Below are 19,176 nucleotides of genomic sequence, written 5' to 3'. Positions count from 1 at the left end.
GGAGCGATCCCCCACAAAAAAAATCGCTCCCGCGGCAAGATTCAACATTATTCATGCATTATCCATCATTTGGCAATCCCTGAATCCCATCACCATTGATGAAATGATCAGAGCAAACACAACTTACCCGTGATCAATCATTGCATTATCAATCGATATCATAAACGCAACGCATCAATCAACTTTAATTTGTTGATGCACGTACGTATGTGTACGTACAGTGTAAACTAATGTAAACTAGTGTAAACTGAGCATTGAGAATGAGAAGTTGAGAACTACATGCTCTTAGACTAATCAAATAATAATATAAACAGGTTTAACCAATTAGGTTGGTTGCTATAACTAGATTAATATCAAGTAATGAAAATTACATAGTGACCTTGTATTGCTACCATAGAAGACCTGCACAGTACTATGCAGAACAGCAGAAAGTCAGAAACTACTAATTTTATTCTACAAATCTCTGCAAGTGGATCTTAAACAACTTAACAAGGAAACTCAGTAATTTGCATCATATTGAAATCCATTAACTAATTTGACATGTTTGTATCAATACATTACAATAATAACCTGTAAATTTGCATGTACCTTATTCTTCCCTCACCCATCCCCCTCACCCCAAAATTAAAGGCTGATTTAAAAAAAAAAAAAAAAAATTATTTTTCATGCACATGAGTAATGAGTTAGCCTTCCAATAGTTTGAAGGAAATCGAACCTGCAAAAACATGGCTCTGGAAGTATCAAAAATGGCTCTGGTGGAAAAAAAAAAAAAAAAAAAAAAATGGCTCTGGAAAAAAAAAAGTATTTTTTTTTTCCCTGGTAGACTGTGATGATGTGGAGGAGTTGGTCGAAGACCATAGAAATGAGCTGACAACTGAAGAACTCCAAGAATTGCACAGGGAGCAGCAAGAAGTGGTTGAAGAACTTTCTTCAGAGGAGGAAAGTAGTAAGGGAAGCATTTCAACTGCAGAAATTAAAGAACTGTGTTATCACAGGGAGAAAACACAGAGAGTGGTGGAAAAATGGCATCCTAACACTGCTGTGGTCAACAGGAGCATCAATTTGTTCAATAACAATGTTATTGACCATTTTAGAAAAATTCTGAGAAATCGTCAAAGGCAGACAACATTGGACAGGTTTTTAAAGAAAGAATCCCAAGATTCTTTTAGTGCAAAAAGACAGAAAAAAGAAAGAACACCAGAAAGAGAAAACAACTGAAGGGATGTTACCTGATGTTTATATGGAAGGTGACTCCCCTTCCAAACAGTAACATCAACATCTCTCCTCCTCCTCTACACCTTCCACTTATGCCATCAGCTCAACTTAGTACAGGTAAAGTCCAGTTAGGTTTTTTTATTTCATGTACTGTACAGTACTGTATATTTATTGTTTTTCATAGTTTTTATGTATTCTATGCTTAAAATATTATTACAATAAGCAATAATCTGTGGGTCTGGAACGGATTAATCCAATTTACATTATATCTTATGGGAAAAAATTATTCGCCATTCGTACAAATCGCCATTCGAACAGCCTCCTGAAACGGATTGTGTACGAATAGCGAGGTTCCACTGTATGTATAAATACCAGAGAGAAAAGGAGGAGAAGCAAATAGCAGGATGAACGGCAAAATTTTTAAAAAGAAATCAACGAAAGCCACAGGATAGGCAAATATTTAAAAGAAAAACAACATAGACCTCTGAAAATAAAACTAAGAACTCAAATGACAGCTGAGGAGGTATTATTGAAAGCGGTTAAATTGGCAAACAGTGAGAAATTCAAACATATATGGATAAAAAAGGAAATGAGTGATGAGGAAAAAGAGAAAGACAAAGCTCTCAGAATTGAAGCCAATGATAGAAATGAGAAAAGAACAGAGACGGAAAAAAACAAGTTTTTTTTTAGTGCTGGACTTGTGACTGAAAAAATGGTACAGGTACTCCTCATTTAACGACCTACTCAGTTAACGACAGGCTTTATGACAGACGTTTAACGTAAATCTCCCGAAGTTACGACGTCGTGTACGATAATTAAGTTGGCTGAGGCAAATTTGTATGATGTTATAATTGAACTTGTACGGTGGATATTAGCTGTGAGGTAAAGTGTTCTGAAGCTTAGGTCTACATTACCATCCTGCAAGCTGCAAAAACTACCTGGGGTACAGTATACAGGTAAACGTCGACTTACGATGGCCGCGACTTACGATTGTTCGACTTTACGATGAAGACGACGATATGATAATTTAACCCCTTCCATACGGTGCCGCACACGTAAGCGTCATGAGGAGCAAGTGGATTCGCGATATCGGCGTCTTGATTATATTTATTGTAGTCGCCCCTGTGTTTTTACATTCTCTCAAATGATTCATTCTCTGTGGTTTTCAAAATTCGCGGGTGAAAGAGAGAACGATCGATATAAGCGGTGACTATATTTTATGATGCGAGTATTATTACGTCACGTCGTACGGCTGGCATTGGCTGCTGCCCGCGAGATTTAAGTTCCGTACTGAAAATACATATTATAGTGTTTGAATATGGTAAAAAGGATAAAAATAATTAAATAAACTACTGTACATGTTTAATAGGCTATATTCAGTATCTCTGGTGGTTAATATACAGGTAGGCTAGGTACAGTGACCACGGAACAGAGTGGGGATCGACTTACGATGAGATCGTCTTACGATGGCTCTATCGAAACCTAATGCCATCGTAAGTCGACGTTTACCTGTATACTGGTAGTGGTAAATTTTTAGTTTCGACCATGGGCGCAATATAGCAATAGAAAATTAATTATTAATTTTGTAAATTATAATGTATCAAAGTAATATGCAATTTTGTGAGCGGAAAAAAAAAAAAAAGGTGCTAAAACAAATTTCGTAAGTAACGAAGTCATGTCGGATGAATGGTACACCATGTTTGTTATGATAGATGCCGATGTCGAAGAAATAAAAGGATGATGAATTCGTCTAACCTAAACTAAACTAACCTGACCTGTGTTTGATAAATCATTACCTGCAAATTAAATGTCATCCGGCTCGTCCTCGTTGTCGTCGTCGTGAGAGATGTTGGCAGACGACAAGATGGCGTCCCAATCCTATGCTACCGACTTCGTTCATTAGCATATTTTCTTGTAGCATGGTATTTTTTACTTTCATCTCCGCCCACAAAATTGCATATTACGTTGATACATTTTAATTTACAAAATTAATAATTAATTTTCTATTGCTATATTGCGCCCATGGTCGAAACTAAAAAATTACCCCGGTATTCAATATGGAATGTCAGCATACGCGAATTTGGTCATATACGGTAATTTCAGGAACCTAACCACTATAAATAAACAGTAAATAAAGCTTTAATGTACTGTATAAAAGAGGGAAAATACACGAAAATAAAGATACACGTATTGCTGGACATTGTACATACAGTACATGTACGTATATGTATACACTTTCGCTTAACGACCAATTTGGTTAACGACGGCGCGCTGGTCCCAATTGTTGTTGTTAAACGAGGAGTACCTGTACATCAAAAAATGGAAACTTAAACCAAAAAAGAAAATATAAAACTAAAAGTGGCATACAAAAATATCGATGGCATAATCTCTGGAATCAATTAACTAAATGACTATCTAGAAATAAAGAAACCTGACATAATGGGAATTGTAGAGACAAAAATGAAAGGACCTCTATCAACAAGTATAGTGGGACAAGGTCTATACAACCAGTGGGTGAAAAACAGAACAGACAAGCAGGGAGGAGGTGTCATGATATTGACCAAAAAGGGTCTAAATGTGACAAAGATTAATGAAGGCCAAGGCAATGTAGAATTAATTATGATCAAATTTGTAAACAAAAAGATGAAAAGCAGAAAATTTGTAGCAGTGTATGTACCACCAAAAACACAGGCTTGGTCGGATAGTGAACATTCTAAATTACTAGAAGACAATGAATGTGCTAAATGAGTTACTAAAAGAGGGTGGAAACATTGTAATCATAGGCGATTTTAATGCAAAGAATATAACCTGGGAAGAAATGATAGTAAAATATGACTGGATATGACCATCAAATACACCTTAACACAATGGGTTTAGGAAAATACTAGATATAGAAACAATGAGGAACCATCCAAACTAGACTAAATATTAACTTCTGAACCAGATATTGTGAGCAAAATGAAAAACACCAATTGGAAAGAGTGACCATATACTAATAGAGTTTGAATTAAAAGAACAAAACAATGTAGGTGGGAATGATAAACACAGAGAAGGAAGATTAATGTACAACAAAATGGATTTTGTAAAACTAAGAAAAAATGTTCCAAAACACAGACTGGGATAAATTCTCTAAAGAGGAAACAAAGATGGAAGACAAATGGAACGTATTCAAAGAAAAGTACAGGGAAGGAATTGATAAATATATACCAAAAAAAGAAACAAAAAGAGATATATATAAAGTGTTGGTATAACAAAAGTTGTAGTGAGGCTAAAGACAGAAGAGACAAAGCCTGGAAAAATGGAAAAGACAAAAAAAAAATAAAATAAAAAAATAAAATAAAACATCCAAATGGCAAACATATATAAAACTTTGGAACGAATATGTAAATATATGCAGGAAAGAAAAAAGAAATTATGAAAAAGATATTATAAACAAATGTAAGGATCAACTTGAACTCTTTTACAGATATATAAATGAAAAACTAAAGGATAAACATGAAATAGTAAAATTGTGTGGAGTATACAGTCGCCGCAAAAAAAATCTATACATTTTTTCCGCAAAAAAAAATCCATACACGGGATTTTATGAATAGATTTCACTTGATTTCCCGCCATAATAAAAAGTGGGCGGAGTTACTGATGACGTGGGTGTGTAGAGCGCGCCTTTTTACACTGTTCGCCAACACATCACGCTTCAGTGCGCTGCCAGCGCTAGATGAGAGAGGAGTCTATGCATCCTGCTCTTTAGTGCCCTTATGTTCACTTTTTCACTGACTTTGGTGCCCTCTAACTCTCCTGGTGATCAAAATGGGTCGTTCCAAGCTTTCAATGCAAGAAAAGGCCCGCGCCCTAGCTCTGTTAGAACAGGGAATGTCTGTGATACGTGTTGCCGCAGACCTGCAGGTGACAAGAATGGTCATTTACAGCCTGAAGAAAGCAGCCGCCACACACCCTCCTGGTACGGTACCACCAAGAAAGCCAGGCTCTGGAGCCCAAAGAAGACATCTACTCGCACTGACAAGATCCTAAAATGAGAAGTGATGTCAGATCCATGTATAACAGCTGTTAGTCTGAAGCAAAAACATCCTGCTCTCCTTAAAAATGTTGTTGTAAGAACGATCCAACATCGGCTGCAGAAGGACCTCAAAATGCCAGCTCAACGTGCAGCCAAGAAGCCCCTGCTCACAGAGGCCATGAAGAAGAAACGGATCGATTTCTGTAAGAAATACAAGGACTGGACATCAGAGCAGTGGCAGAAGGTGATGTTCAGTGATGAAAGTACCTTCAGGCTGATCAGGGGCAGCTCCAAGATCGTTCGTCGCCCCAGTGATGTGTCCAGATTCGACCCGCGGCACACAGTTACAACAGTGAAACACCCAGACAGTGTGATGGTGTGGGGTGCCTTTAGTGGTAACAAGGGCAGGGGCAGACTATATTTCCTCCCCAAGAATGTGACCATGAAAGGGAGCAATTATATCAATGTTTTGAGGGATCACATGCTCGAATTTTGGGACATCCATGAGTGTGATCATTTCATGCATGACGGTGCCCCTGCCCATAGGTCTAAGGAAGTGATAAAGTTCCTTAATGACAACAATATCAGTGTTATGGAGTGGCCAGGCAATTCCCCAGACTTGAACCCAATAGAAAATGCCTGGAATCTGATGAAAAACGAACTGGAGAAATCGCGACCCACCAGTATTCCAGACCTGAAGGAGGTGCTGAAGAAGATCTGGGTCACTATGGACAGCGCCTACTTCACCAAACTCGCCTCTTCAATGCCCAGAAGGATCCAGATGGTACTCAAGAACAAGGGGAACATGACAAAATACTAAATGTAACTCTTAAGTGGAAATAAAGCACATGTTAGTTGTACTTTTGAGTTTTATTGTCCAAAAGTCCTTAGTGTATAGATTTTTTTTGCGGCGACTGTATAGATGACACACAAACAGCAGAAGTTATGATCAGACATTTCAGGTCTGTTTTTACAATTGAGAGCTCACACTTTTGGGAAGATGGACAACAAGAAAGATCACCCAAAATGAAAGAAATAAAGGTAACACAAAAAGAAATAAGAGACCAAATAAAAAAACTAGATATTAGCAAATCGCATGGACCGGATGGAATTGCAAATTGGATACTGAAAGAGTGTATACACGAACTGACAGACTAACCAAGATAATAGACTACTCACTCAAAGAAGGAAAGGTACCACAAGATTGGAAAGATGCAAACATAGTACCAATATATAAAGGAAGAAATAAAGAAGATCCTACAAACTTTAGACTGGTATCCCTTACCAGCACAGTAGCAAAAATATGAGAAAAAATCATCAGAAAGAAATGGACCTAACACTTGGAAGAAAATAAAATAATAAACCCTAAACAATTTGGCTTTAGAAGTGGAAGATCGTGTACCACAAACTTAATATGCTTTTACTCGAGATTAATTGAGATAATACAAGAAAGAGATGGCTGGGCAGATTGTGCCTTCTTAGACTAGCAGAAGGCATTTCACAAAGCACCATATAAAAAAATTAATAAGAAAAATTGGAATAATAGGAATATAAGGTAAACTACTGAAATGGATGAAGAATTTCTTAATTGGGAGAAAAATGAGAGTGGCACTTAGAGACAAAAATTCGAACTGGGAAGATGTGAAGAGTGGCGTCCTGCAAGGCCACCCAGAACAATTGGCTCCTTTAATGTTTGCCATTTATATAAATGATATGGATGAGGGAGTAAATTATTACATGAACTTCTTTGCTGACGATGCCAAATTACTCAAGAGAGTAAGAACAGAAGAAGATTGCAGATCGCTACAAGAAGACCTAGACAAAATATGGGAATGGAGCCAGAGATGTGAGATGAACTTCAACATTAAGAAATATAGCACAATGGAATTTGAAAAAAAACAAAGTATTGGGTCAATATAAAATTAGAAACAAGGAAGTCAAAAAAGTTTATTCAGAAAGGGACCTGGGAGTGATCATCTCAAGTGACTTGACACCTGATAAACATGTCAATAAATTATTTGGAGAGACTTCTAACTTATCAAGACCAATGAAAGTGGACTTCGACTACATGGATGAAGAAATGGTAAATAAAAATAGTGGTTACACTAATAAGACCTAAACTAGAATATGCTGCAACACTATGGGTACCTAGCACAAAAAAGAACATAAGAAAATTAGAAAAGAATCCAAAGGGCAGTGACAAAAATGGCACCTAAACTATCAAATTTGATATACGGACAATACATACATATATATACCAAAGGCTTTTTCCCCCTTACATGGGGGGGGGGTTAGCCAAAAAGAAAAAGGCATAGAAACCACTCCCACCCATTCCATTCCCTACATATTCCACTCCCCTCCACCCTCCCTCTTATCTTGGCACCTCCTGGATGATGGGTCATCCCTGCATCCTCTCCACTGCCCTGGGTCAGAAGCAGTGTTGCAAGACACAGCACATCCACAGCAAGGCCATTTCATAAATTCGGCGACCCCCCCCCTCTCTGTCCCCTCATGCAAAAAAGGAGAAGACAAGGAGAAATCCCTTCAGGCTACGTCAAATTTTTTCTCATACATACTTCCTCACCCCTCCATCTCCCACCCACTTCCCCTCATGCATCAATGCATCACCCATACACAACCCTTCTCCATTCACCCCATCTTCTGTCCTCTCATATCCTTCCTCAACAGACATTCCTCTCTTTTGTAATGCCCCTTTCACCCCATCCATCCATCCATCTCATCCTAGGATGCCTCCTTATATTCACTCCTTCCACTTCTGCCTTACACACCTCTTTTACTAAGCTTTCTTCACTCATTCTTTCCATGTGTCCAAAACATCCTAATACTCTTTCATCAACCCTACCTCCCAGTTCCCTTTCCACCCCTGTTCTCCTCCTCACCTCCTCATTTCTCATTCTATCTAGCCTAGTAACCCCTATCATACTTCTCAGACATTTCATCTCAAACACATTCAAACTACTTCTCTCTTCCTCTCTTATGTTCCATGTTTCTGTCCCGTACAGTACTGTTGGCACAATCACTCCTTCATATAACCTCCTCTCAGCATCCATTCCCAGATGTCTATTTCTCATTACACTTTTTAATCCACCAAGGCATTTACTCACTTCTCTCAATCTACATTCTACCTCCACTCCCACTCCTCCCTTTCCTGCCACATTCGCATCCAAGTATCTGAAACTATCCACTTCCTCCAGTCTCTCACCCTTAATGCTCACTTCCAGCCTACTGTCACTCTCTCCCCTTGTACATCTCATCACCTTACTTTTACCCACATTTATTTTCAGCTTCCTTCTTTCGCACACCTTCTCAAACTCTGTCACTAACTTCCTCAATCCCTCCTCTGATCCTCCTACAAGTGCAGTGTCATCAGCAAACAACAACTGGCTTATTTCCCACTTTTTTCTATTTTCTTTAACCATCTCCAATCCCCAACCCACTACCCTTGCATTCACCTCTCGCACCACCCCATCCATGTATAGATTGAACAGCCAGGGCAACATAACACATCCCTGATGAAGTCCCACCTTTACCTCAAACCATTCACTCTCTCCATTTCTAATCCTAACACAAGCTCTACTACTCTCTTAAAAACTCTTGACTGCTCTTAACAGCTTTCCTCCTATCCCATATATCTGTAGTACCTCCCACAGTGCCTTCCTGTCTACCCTGTCGTAAGCCTTTTCCAGATCCATAAAAGACCAAAAAAACATCCTTACCTTTTCCTATAGCTTTCTCACATATCTGTCTTACCACAAAAATCTGATCTACACATCCCCTACCTGTCCTAAAACCACACTGTTCCTCACCAATTACTCCCTCTGTTCCTCTCCTAATCCTCTCAATCAAGATCCTCCCATAAGCCTTCCCAACTACACTTATCAAGCTGATCCCTCTGAAACTACTACACTCACACTTGTTCCCCTTTCCCCTGTAAAGTGGAACTATACAGACACTCCTCCAGTCCTCCAGCACTCTGCCCACTCTTAAACAATCATCAAATAACCTCACCAGCCAGTCCACCATAACTGTACCTCCTTTCTTCAGACATTCTGCATGGCATCCATCCAACCCAGGTGCCTTACCTGCTTTCATCATCTTAACTGCCTTCACTTCATCCTTCCCTATTTCTCCTCCATTTTCCTCACACATCACTCTCATTTTCTTAGCGCTTCCCACTGCAACTACCTTTCCCTCCCTATCCTCCTTCACATTTAGCAACTCCCTAAAATACTCTGACCACCTTCCTCTCACTGCCCTCTCTTCCATTATCATCTCTCCATTTGCACCTTTTACCTTTTCTTCTCTACTTGATTCGCCTCCTCTTCCTCTTTTAATTTCTTTCCAAATCAGCTTTTTATTACTTTCAAAATTTTCTGTCATACTCTTACCCCATTTCACATCTGCTCTCCTCTTTGCTTCCTTTATCTTATGCTTAACTTCCCTTCTCATTACTTTGTACCTCTCATACGATTCCCTCGTTCTAATTTGTAGCCAATCTATGAATGCCTGTTTCTTCTCTTTTACACCCTTCTTTGTTTCCTCATCCCACCACTCGCTACCCTTCCCTCTATTTCCTCCTGCCCTCCTGGTTCCACACACCATCTTTGCACACCTTATGAATCCCTCCTTGAACCATCCCCATTCCTCCTCCATTCCTAGTTCTACTCTATCCTTCACTTCCTCCCACTCCTCTCTCAGCTTCTTATATTCATCCTCCATTTTTTTTTCTCATTTAAGCAGTTCATTCTAAGTACCTCCCTACCTTCTGCTTTTTTCCTCTTTCTCCACCTATTCTCCACTCTCAATTTACCTTCCACCAGAAAATGATCTGATATTCCCCCACTCTCTCCCCTTAGAACATGTACATCCTCAACTCTTCCTACCATACTCCTGGTTAGCACTATATAGTCCATTAACGCTCTATCTGCCACCCTTCCATCCACCACCGTCTCCCATGTATACTTATGCTTGACTTTCTTCCTAAACACTGTATTTGCTATCATCAGTTCTCTTTCAAGACATCTCCACCATCAATTCTCCACTACGATTTTCACCTGGAACTCCATATTTCCCAATCACTCCGTCTATTGGTTCGTTTCCCATCCTAGCATTAAGGTCTCCCATTATAACTACATTGACATTTCTCCCCAATCCCTCTATGCACTCATTTATATCTACCCAAAAAGCCTCCCTTTCCTATATACTCTTCTCACTACCAGACACATACGCACTTACAAAAACCCACATCTCCCTTACCAGCTTCACCGTCATCCACATCAACCTTGAAGAAACCTCCTTCCACTCCACTACATGTTTACCTATCTCTTCAATTACTAGTATAGTCACCTCTTCTCTCCCTCGTCCCCTCTTCACTCCTGAGTACCTCCCAGCTATACTCCAAAACACTTGCCCTTCCCTTTCATTTTAGTTTCACTCAAAGCCAGCACATCCATCTTTCTTCTCACAAACATACTGCCTATCTCTTCCCTTTTACTCTCATCTGTACCACATCCACGCACATTAAAAGACCCAACCTTAGGGTACTGGTTGGAAAATTCGTAGACCCTCTTATGCCTTTACTTTTTTTAGGAATGTCCCCTTTGGGGCTACAGGTAGTAGGACTCCTAATCCCATCCCCTGTCCCATTTTTTGTCGCCTCTTGCGACTCAAGTGGAAAGACTTGGTGGTAGCATTCTCTTCCCCCGCCACAGGGTAGGTGAAAAGAGGAAATGAATATTCAGAGAAATGGTACAGGACAGTAACAAGGGGTTGGGGGACAGTATAACGGAAGGACAGTCGTAGTATAAAAGTGTCATAATTTCTCTATGAACTGAGTTTTCCTCTATCACAGACAAAATGATGTGTGGCTCTGGTCCATAGGGGCACCTCATATAGGCCCTAAAGTATCAACTGCATGCTATTCTGCCAAAATAACATGCAGCCAATACCCCAGACAGGGTATTGGCTGATTGGAGAAATTACATCTATCAACACTGGAGCAGAGAAGAGAAAGAGGTGATTTGTTGACCATTTACAGAATTATGAAAGGGATGGAAATTCTCAATAAAGACGACTTATTAAAATGGGACAGAAGAGAAACAAGAGGACATGAAAAGAAGCTAAAGAAGAACAGTTACAGAAGAGATCTGAAAAAGAATAGCTTCCCACATATAGTGATTGATGTAGGGAAAAAACTAAATGGAGAAACAATGAGTGCCAAAACTATAAACGATTTAAGAACAAACTGGATGCAGAGAGATACGAAAACGGGTCACTACGAGCATAGCTCTCATCCCGTAAAATACAACTAGGTAAATACATAAGGCCTCCTTTTTATTCCTGTCATATACCTTCTTCAAATTCATGAAGCTTCTCATATATGCTTTACTGCAAAAACCTAATTTCTGCACCTCCTTCTCCTAAGCCAAGACTGTTTTTTTCCAATTAATTTCATGATCTCCTAATACTCTCAATTAGCACCCTTCTATACACCTTACATACTTATTTCTCTAAAACTACAAATTGATACTTGCCCCTTTTCATTTGTATAGTGGATATAGATGTACTACTTCAGTCTACTTATACACTTTCTACCTTTATGCACACATTAAACAAACTCACCAAGATTTCAAATTATTCATCTCAATTATTCATAGCAATAAGCTGATTCAATTCTCTCTTGCAGGAGACTTGTGACTCAAAGGCATTAACATTGGTACTCAAATTGCCCAATATATCACTCAGAGAAATTTCATAGTGCTCTCTGCAATGTTAATACTTGGGGATGTAAGTTATGTGTTCTTTGTTTTCCATGTGGTGTAAAGTGGACTGGCTGGTGAGGTTATTTAATGTTTGTTTGAGAGAGGGTAGAGTGCCGGAGGACTGGAGGAGTGCTTGTGTACTTCCACTTTACAAGGGAAAAGGGGACAAGTGTGAGTGTAGTAGTTTCAGAAGGATTAGCTTGTTAACCACTTCCATATGGTGACGCCTACATAGGTGGCATGAGGAGCAAGTGGGTACTCGATGATGCCGACGTCGGCATCTTGATTATATTTATTGTAGTCATACCTACGTAATCTCCATTCTCTCTAAACTGGCTTCATAAATTTTCTATGGTTATCAAAATACACAGGTGAAAGAGAACGAACGATTGAGCACTGACTTTGTTTTTTATCATGCGATTATTATGACGCAACATTGCACGTCGGGCAGCTAATGCTGCCAGACGTGCGATGTGTCCCGGAGTGAAGAGGTTAAGTGTAGTTGGGAAGGCTTATGGGAGGATCTTGAGTGAGAGGATTAGGAGAGGAACAGAGGGAGTAATTGGTGAGGAACAGTGTGGATTTAGGACATGTAGAGGTTAGGTAGATCAGATTTTTGTGGTGAGAAAGCTATAGGAAAAAGTAAGGATGTTTTTTGGGCTTTTATGGATCTGGAAAAGGCTTATGACAGGGTAGACAGGAAGGCACTGTGGGAGGTATTGCAGAGATATGGGATAGGAGGAAAGCTTTTAGGAGCTGTCAAGAGTTTTTACAAGAATAGTAGAGCTTGTGTCAGGATTAGAAATGGAGAGTGAGTGGTTCAAGGTAAAGATAGGACTTCGTCAGGGATGTGTTATGTCGCCATGGCTGTTCAACTTATACATGGATGGGGTGGTGCAAGAGATGAATGCAAGGGTGGTGGGTCAGGGATTGGTTAAAGAAAATGGAGAAAAGTGGGAGGTGAGCCTTCTGTTGTTTGCTGATGACACTGCACTTGTGGCTGGGTCAGAGGAGGGATTGAGGAATTTAGTGACAGAGTTTGGGAGAGTGTGTGAAAGAAGGAAGTTGAAGATAAATGTGGGTAAAAGTAAGGTGATGAGATGTACAAGGGGTGAAAGTGGCAGCAGACTGGAAGTGATCATTAAGGGAGAGAGACTGGAGGAAGTGGAAAGTTTTAGATATTTGGGTGCAAATGTGGCAAGAAAGGGAGAAGTGGAGGTGGAGGTAGAATGTAGATTGAGAGAAGCGAGTAAATGCCTTGGTGGGTTAAAAAGTGTAATGAGAAATAGACATTTGGGAATGGATGATAAGAGGAGATTGTATGAAGGAGTGATTGTGCCGACAGCACTGTATGGGGCAGAAACATGGAACATGAGGCAGGAAGAAAGGAGTTTGAATGTGTTTGAGATGAGGTGTCTGAGAAGTATGACAGGGATAGAGTGAGAAATGAGGAGGTGAGGAGGAGAATGGGGGTGGTAAGGGAGTTGGGAGATAGGGTGGATGAAAGAGTACTGGGATGGTTTGGACACATGGAATGACTGAAGAAAGACTAGTAAAAGAGGTATTGAAGGCAGATGTGGAGGGAGTGAACATGAGGGGGTGACCTAGGATGAGATGGATGGATTGGGTAAAAGGGGCTTTGGGGAAGAGGGGAATGTCTGTTGAGGAAGGATGGGAGAGGACAGAAGGCAGGGGTGAATGGAGAATGGTTGTATATGGATGATGATGTGATTCATAAGGTGGAATGGGCGGGGGATGGGGGGTGAGGTAGTATGTGTGAAAAAATTTCATGCAGCCCGAAGGGATTTCTCCCTGTCTTCTCCTTTTCTGCATGGGGGGATGGAGAGGGGGGTCGCTGATTTAATGAAGTGGCCTTGCTGTGGATGTGCTGTGTCTTGCGACATTGCTTCTGACAAAGGGCAGTGGACAAGATGCAGGGATGACCCATCCAGGAGGTGCCAAGATAAGAGGGAGGGTAGAGGGTGGAGGGGAGTGGAGTGTATTAGGGATGGAATGGGTGGGAATGGTTTTTATGCCTTTGTTTTTTGGCTACCTCCCTTGTAAGGGGGTAAAACCCTCTGGTATATGTATGTATGTAAATATCTTGAGTAAATACTGTCTGTATCAAGCATGATTCTGTGTTAATACTTTTTCAGTGATAGGTGGTGACTTTAAGGGATCATTAATAACTCATGGACAATTTACAAAGAATAGTCTTCAAGTAAATACTAACCACACTCTTGAATAACCTTCCACAGTACTGACAAGGAACAGTTTTGATGGCTGAATGAGTTTTGAGATGGGCCTGTGCATGACTCATTAATTTAAAGGCTTTCCCACATTCTTTGCATATAAAAGATCGGATAGACGAATGGCTTGCAAGGTGGCGTATTAGAGCTTGTCTTGTGCTGAACTCTTTCTTGCACATATGGCATTTTCCATCCAGTTCATCTGGAAGTAAATCCTTACATCAAGTATCTGCAGATAACTACTAAGGGATTGATGATTCAATTTTACTTGTAGATATCACAAACTTATATATATATATTATGCATATACAAAAAACAACATACTTTTATGAATTTTCATGTGTAATCGTAATGATGATCTTCTTGGGTAATGAGTGTCACACACTGGACAACTAAATGATTTTTGTAGCACCGATGGAAAGGGTATTGAGGTATTTAATGTATCAAGTTCACTTGGAGGTTTCACATCCATTGAGTCAGTTTCATTTTCTGCAAAATTTTTATTGACAATCTTCACTAAAATTTACACTCTAAGAGGATATGTGATACCAAATATACACTATAACAAAAATTAGATTATAAAAACAAAATCAGTATTCAAAAAGACTTACCTTAATTTATTCATATTTCACTGGCTTTCATACCTTGAATATCTCCATCTATTGCTTCCTCCTCTAAAGTTGGCCCCAACATAGAAAATGGGGTTTCCTTTTTACAAACTATTCCTTTTAACCCCATTATGGCTGCTTTGTCTGGTGTAAGGGCAACATCTGTCCCAGTCCCATAACTGCTCTGGCTCTCTACAACTTCTCTCTTCAAGTGGTGAAAATTCACTTCCTCTTGCTTAATAAATTTTATCCCTACAATAATACATAAGTTAGTTCCACTAATAACATAGGTCTGATGAAAGATTATAAGGATGGATTGAGCACATGGAAAGAATGAATGACAGAAGGCTAGCAAAAAGAGTGTGGAAAGTAGAGGTGGATGGAGTGAACTTAAGGGGATGAGCACTTTTAATACAAAGCGACACTCAATACTCATAGACTTAACCTTAAAGAAGCCATCATGGGATGCATTGCCAATTTCGTGGAAAGGGACTATTCTGGGTCACTGTATTTCTCTAACCGTAGTACTGTATACAGGAAAGGAGCAATGTTTGTTGGATCCTGTCTCCTATTTGCTAATTCTTTATCATACCTAGTGAGTGGAGAATGGCTGTGTATGGATGATACTGTGATGAATGTAAGAGAGTGGGTGGGGGATAGGGGGCAGTTAGGGGAGTGATTCGGTGTGAATGATGTTTTGCTTTACCCTGAAGGGATTTCTCCCTGTCTTCAATGATACTACATGAGGGGACAGAGAGAATGTGTGCATGTGGGGGGGGGGGGGGTTGCTGATTAAAGGAAGCAGCCTTGCTGTGAATGTGCTCTGTCTTGCTGCATTGCTTCTGACCCAGGGCAATAATTGCCATGAAGGGATCACCCGTCATACAGGAGGAACCAAGATGAGAGGGAGGGAAGGAGGGAGATAGGGCTGATAAATGAGGGTGCAATGGGTGGGGATGAAATGGGTGGGAGTGGAATTATGCCTTTTGATTTTGGCTACCTCCCTTGAGGAAAAAGCCTTTAGTATGTATATGTATGTTCATGTGTGTGTATATGTATCTATATATATATATATATATATATATATATATATATATATATATATATACAGTAAAACCCCGATTATCCGAAACGAAAGGGGGGAAGCCTCTTTCGGATAAGCCGATTTTTCGGATAATCCAGATTTATCAGAAATATATTTCGTGTTGACATACTTTGTGTGTGTGTATTTACCTAGTTGTATTTTACGGGAAGGGGAGCTATGCTCGTGGGGTCCCGTCTTCATATCTCGTTATATCTAAACTATTTTTAAATTCATGTATTGTTTTTGCACACACCACTTTCTCATCTAACTTGTTCCAACTGTCTATTACTCTGTGAGGAAAGCTGTTCTTTTTCAAATCTCTTCTATAGCTGTCTTTTTTTATTTTCTTTCCGTGTCCTCTTGTATTTCTGTCATCCCATTTTATCAGATTCTCTCTATCAGTAATTTCCATGCCTTTCATGATTCTGTAAATAGCTATCAAATCTCCTTTCTCTCTTCTTTGCTCTAGTGTCTGTAGTTCAAGTTTTGCTAGTCTCTCTTCATATGATAGTTTTGAGAGTGTTGGTGCCAGTTTTGTAATTGCTCTTTGTATTCTTTCAAGTTTTTTTATACATTTTTTTGTACTTGGTGACCATATCGTTGCTGCATATTCCAATCTTGGTCTTATCAGGGTGATTAGGATTTTCATCACCATTTCTTCATCCAGGTATGTAAATGCAACTTTGATTGTTCTTATTAAATTATAAGTTTCTCCAAAAATCTTATTTATATGTTTCTCAGGTGACATATTATTCATAACAATGACACCCAGGTCCTTCTCATTTTCTACTTTTTTTTATTCCTTCTTCTCCCAAATTATATGATCCTGTTATTCTGTTTTTGCTTTTTCCAAATTCCATTATACTACACTTTTTTGTATTGAACTCAATCTCCCACTTCCTACTCCATTCCTGTACTTTATATAGATCTCTCTGTAGTGATTCACAATCTTCTTCTGTTTTCACTCTTTTTAGTAGTTTTGCATCATCTGCAAAGAAGCTCATATAGCTTTCAATTCCTTCATCCATATCATTAATATATATAGCAAACATTATTGGGGCCAGTACTTTTCCCTGCGGAACGCCGCTTATTACTTTATCCCATTTTGAGTGTTGGTCTCTTATCACTACTCTCATTATTCTTTCTTGCAAAAAGTCTTCCATCCAATTTAGCAGTTTGCCCTGTATTCCTCCTTCAGTTTCTAATTTCTTAAGCAACTTCTTATGTGGTACTTTGTCAAAAGCTTTCTTTAGGTCTAGAAATGCACAGTCCGCCCATCCATCTCTTTCTTGTATTATATCTATTAGCCTTGAATAGAAACATATTAAATTGGTGACGCATGATCGTCCTTGTCTGAATCCAAATTGCCTTGGATTTAACACTGTTTTTTTCTAAATATTTTACCCATCTACTTTTGATAATTCTTTCACAAATTTTTGCCATTGTACTTGTTAGAGAGACTGGTCTATAGTTTGTAGGTTCTTCTTTATTTCCTCCTTTATATATAGGTACTATATTTGCTTTTTTCCAATCTTCTGGAACTTTTCCTTCTTTCAAGGAACTGTTTAGTATGCTATGTATTTTGTCTGCCAGTTCATTCCTGCATTCTTTCAAAATCCAGTTTGCTATTTCATCTGGTCCATGCGATTTTCTGACATCAAGATTACTCAAGTGTGTCAATATTTCATTCTTTGTTACTTCTATTTCTTCCATAGGGGGACTTTCTTTTTCCATTCAATCTCTTCAGGTTGTATGTTCTCCCTTGTAAACACCGATTTAAAATGTTTGTTCATAATTTCCGCCATTTCCATTTCCTCAGTGTATTCAACTCCCCCTTGTCTTAATTTCTCCAAATCTTGTTTGTTTTTCAGTTTGTTTACAAATCTGTAGAATAGTTTTGGTTGATCTTTACACTTTTCTATGACATCTTTTTCATATTTTCTCTTTTCCTCTCTGCATGCTTGTACATATTCATTTCTATAACCATTATATATTTTCCATTTTTCAGGTCTTCTGTCTTTTTTCCATCTGGTCCAGGCTTTGTCTCTTTTGTCTTTTAACTCCCTACAACTTTTGTTGTACCAGCATTTTACATATTCTTTTTCTTGTTTTTGTCTTGGGACATACTTTTCCACTCCTTTTTTGTAAATTTTTGTCAAAATATTCCATTTCTCTTCCACTGTTGTTTCTTCTTTGTATATTTCTTCCCAGTTTTCTTGTTGAAAGAATTCTCTTATTTTATCAAAGTTTGCTTTTTCATACATCATTCTTCCTTTTCTATATTGTTCATTTCTTTTCATATATTTTTCTTCATTAAGTTCCAGTTCAATCAATATGTGGTCACTTTTACTTATTCGTGTTTTATATTCAATCTTGTCCACTATTCTAGGTTCAGATGTAATTATTAAGTCTAGTCTCGATGGTTCTTCTTCATTTCTATACCTAGTGTTCTCCTGTATCCATTGTGTCATTGTATGGTCAGTAATCATCTCAAGTAGAGCGTTTCCCCATGAGCCGTCTCCACCCTTTACTGTCATTTCTTCCCAGCAGATTTCTTTGCAATTAAAGTTGCCCATCATAACTATTCTTCCTCCATCTATTCTTCCTCTAACATACTTTTATGTTCACTCTCCTCCCATGAGGCTGTTTTCGGAGGCACATAATTTATCACAAATTTTCTGCTCTTCTTATCTCTATCTTCCACTTCTATCATAATCATCTCTACTGTATTCTTTCCATATATGACACCCCTCATGTTTATATCCTTCTTAGTCAGGAACATAACTCCACCCACTTGCTTTTTCTCTCTGTTTTTAATCCAATAATTATATGCATCATGTCCTACACTGTTGGGTGGTAGTGGGCCTTTTAATTTTGTTTCTACAATTCCCATTATGTCCGGTTCTTTTTCTTTCAAATAATCATTCAGCTCATTCAATCCTGTTATTAATCCATCTATATTTGTGTAAGACACTCTTAGTTTTCTGTCACTTCCATTATGTTCTCTGTTTCCCTTTTGTTTCTCTTCTATGTCGAACCGCCTTAGTTTCATATTCACTACTCTCCAATAGAATCTCTCTTTTTCTGACTCCGTTCTGTTCTCGTTTTTTTTCTTAGCTTCAAGTCTTTTCTGCTTTTCTTCCTCTCTTTCCTCTTTATTCATTTCCCTTTTTATCCATACCTTTTTATATTGTTCACTTGTTGCTAGTTTCCCTGTTTTGGA

At 38.8% G+C, this 19,176-nt stretch overlaps 1 protein-coding gene across 4 annotated transcripts in view; it reads right to left on the bottom strand.

The window, feature by feature from the left end:
* LOC143038542 (uncharacterized) overlaps positions 1 to 19,176 on the bottom strand; it is a 181,987-nt gene that overhangs the window by 71,719 nt on the left and 91,092 nt on the right. For all 4 annotated transcript variants that reach the window (XM_076207868.1, XM_076207865.1, XM_076207866.1 and 1 more), the window contains exons 9-11: positions 14,906 to 15,121; positions 14,586 to 14,750; positions 14,246 to 14,463 (exon numbers count right to left, since the gene is read on the bottom strand). In XM_076207868.1, the coding sequence (XP_076063983.1) occupies positions 14,246 to 14,463; positions 14,586 to 14,750; positions 14,906 to 15,121 (599 nt within the window). The remainder of the gene's footprint in view (positions 1 to 14,245; positions 14,464 to 14,585; positions 14,751 to 14,905; positions 15,122 to 19,176) is intronic.

This window comes from Oratosquilla oratoria, chromosome 24 (assembly GCF_046742065.1).
Source record: "Oratosquilla oratoria isolate Oo_2021 chromosome 24, ASM4674206v1, whole genome shotgun sequence".
In the NCBI taxonomy this organism is placed as follows: Eukaryota; Metazoa; Arthropoda; class Malacostraca; order Stomatopoda; family Squillidae; genus Oratosquilla; species Oratosquilla oratoria.
The sequence above is the reverse complement of the archived record's forward strand: the minus strand, read 5'-3'. Positions and strand labels throughout refer to the sequence as shown.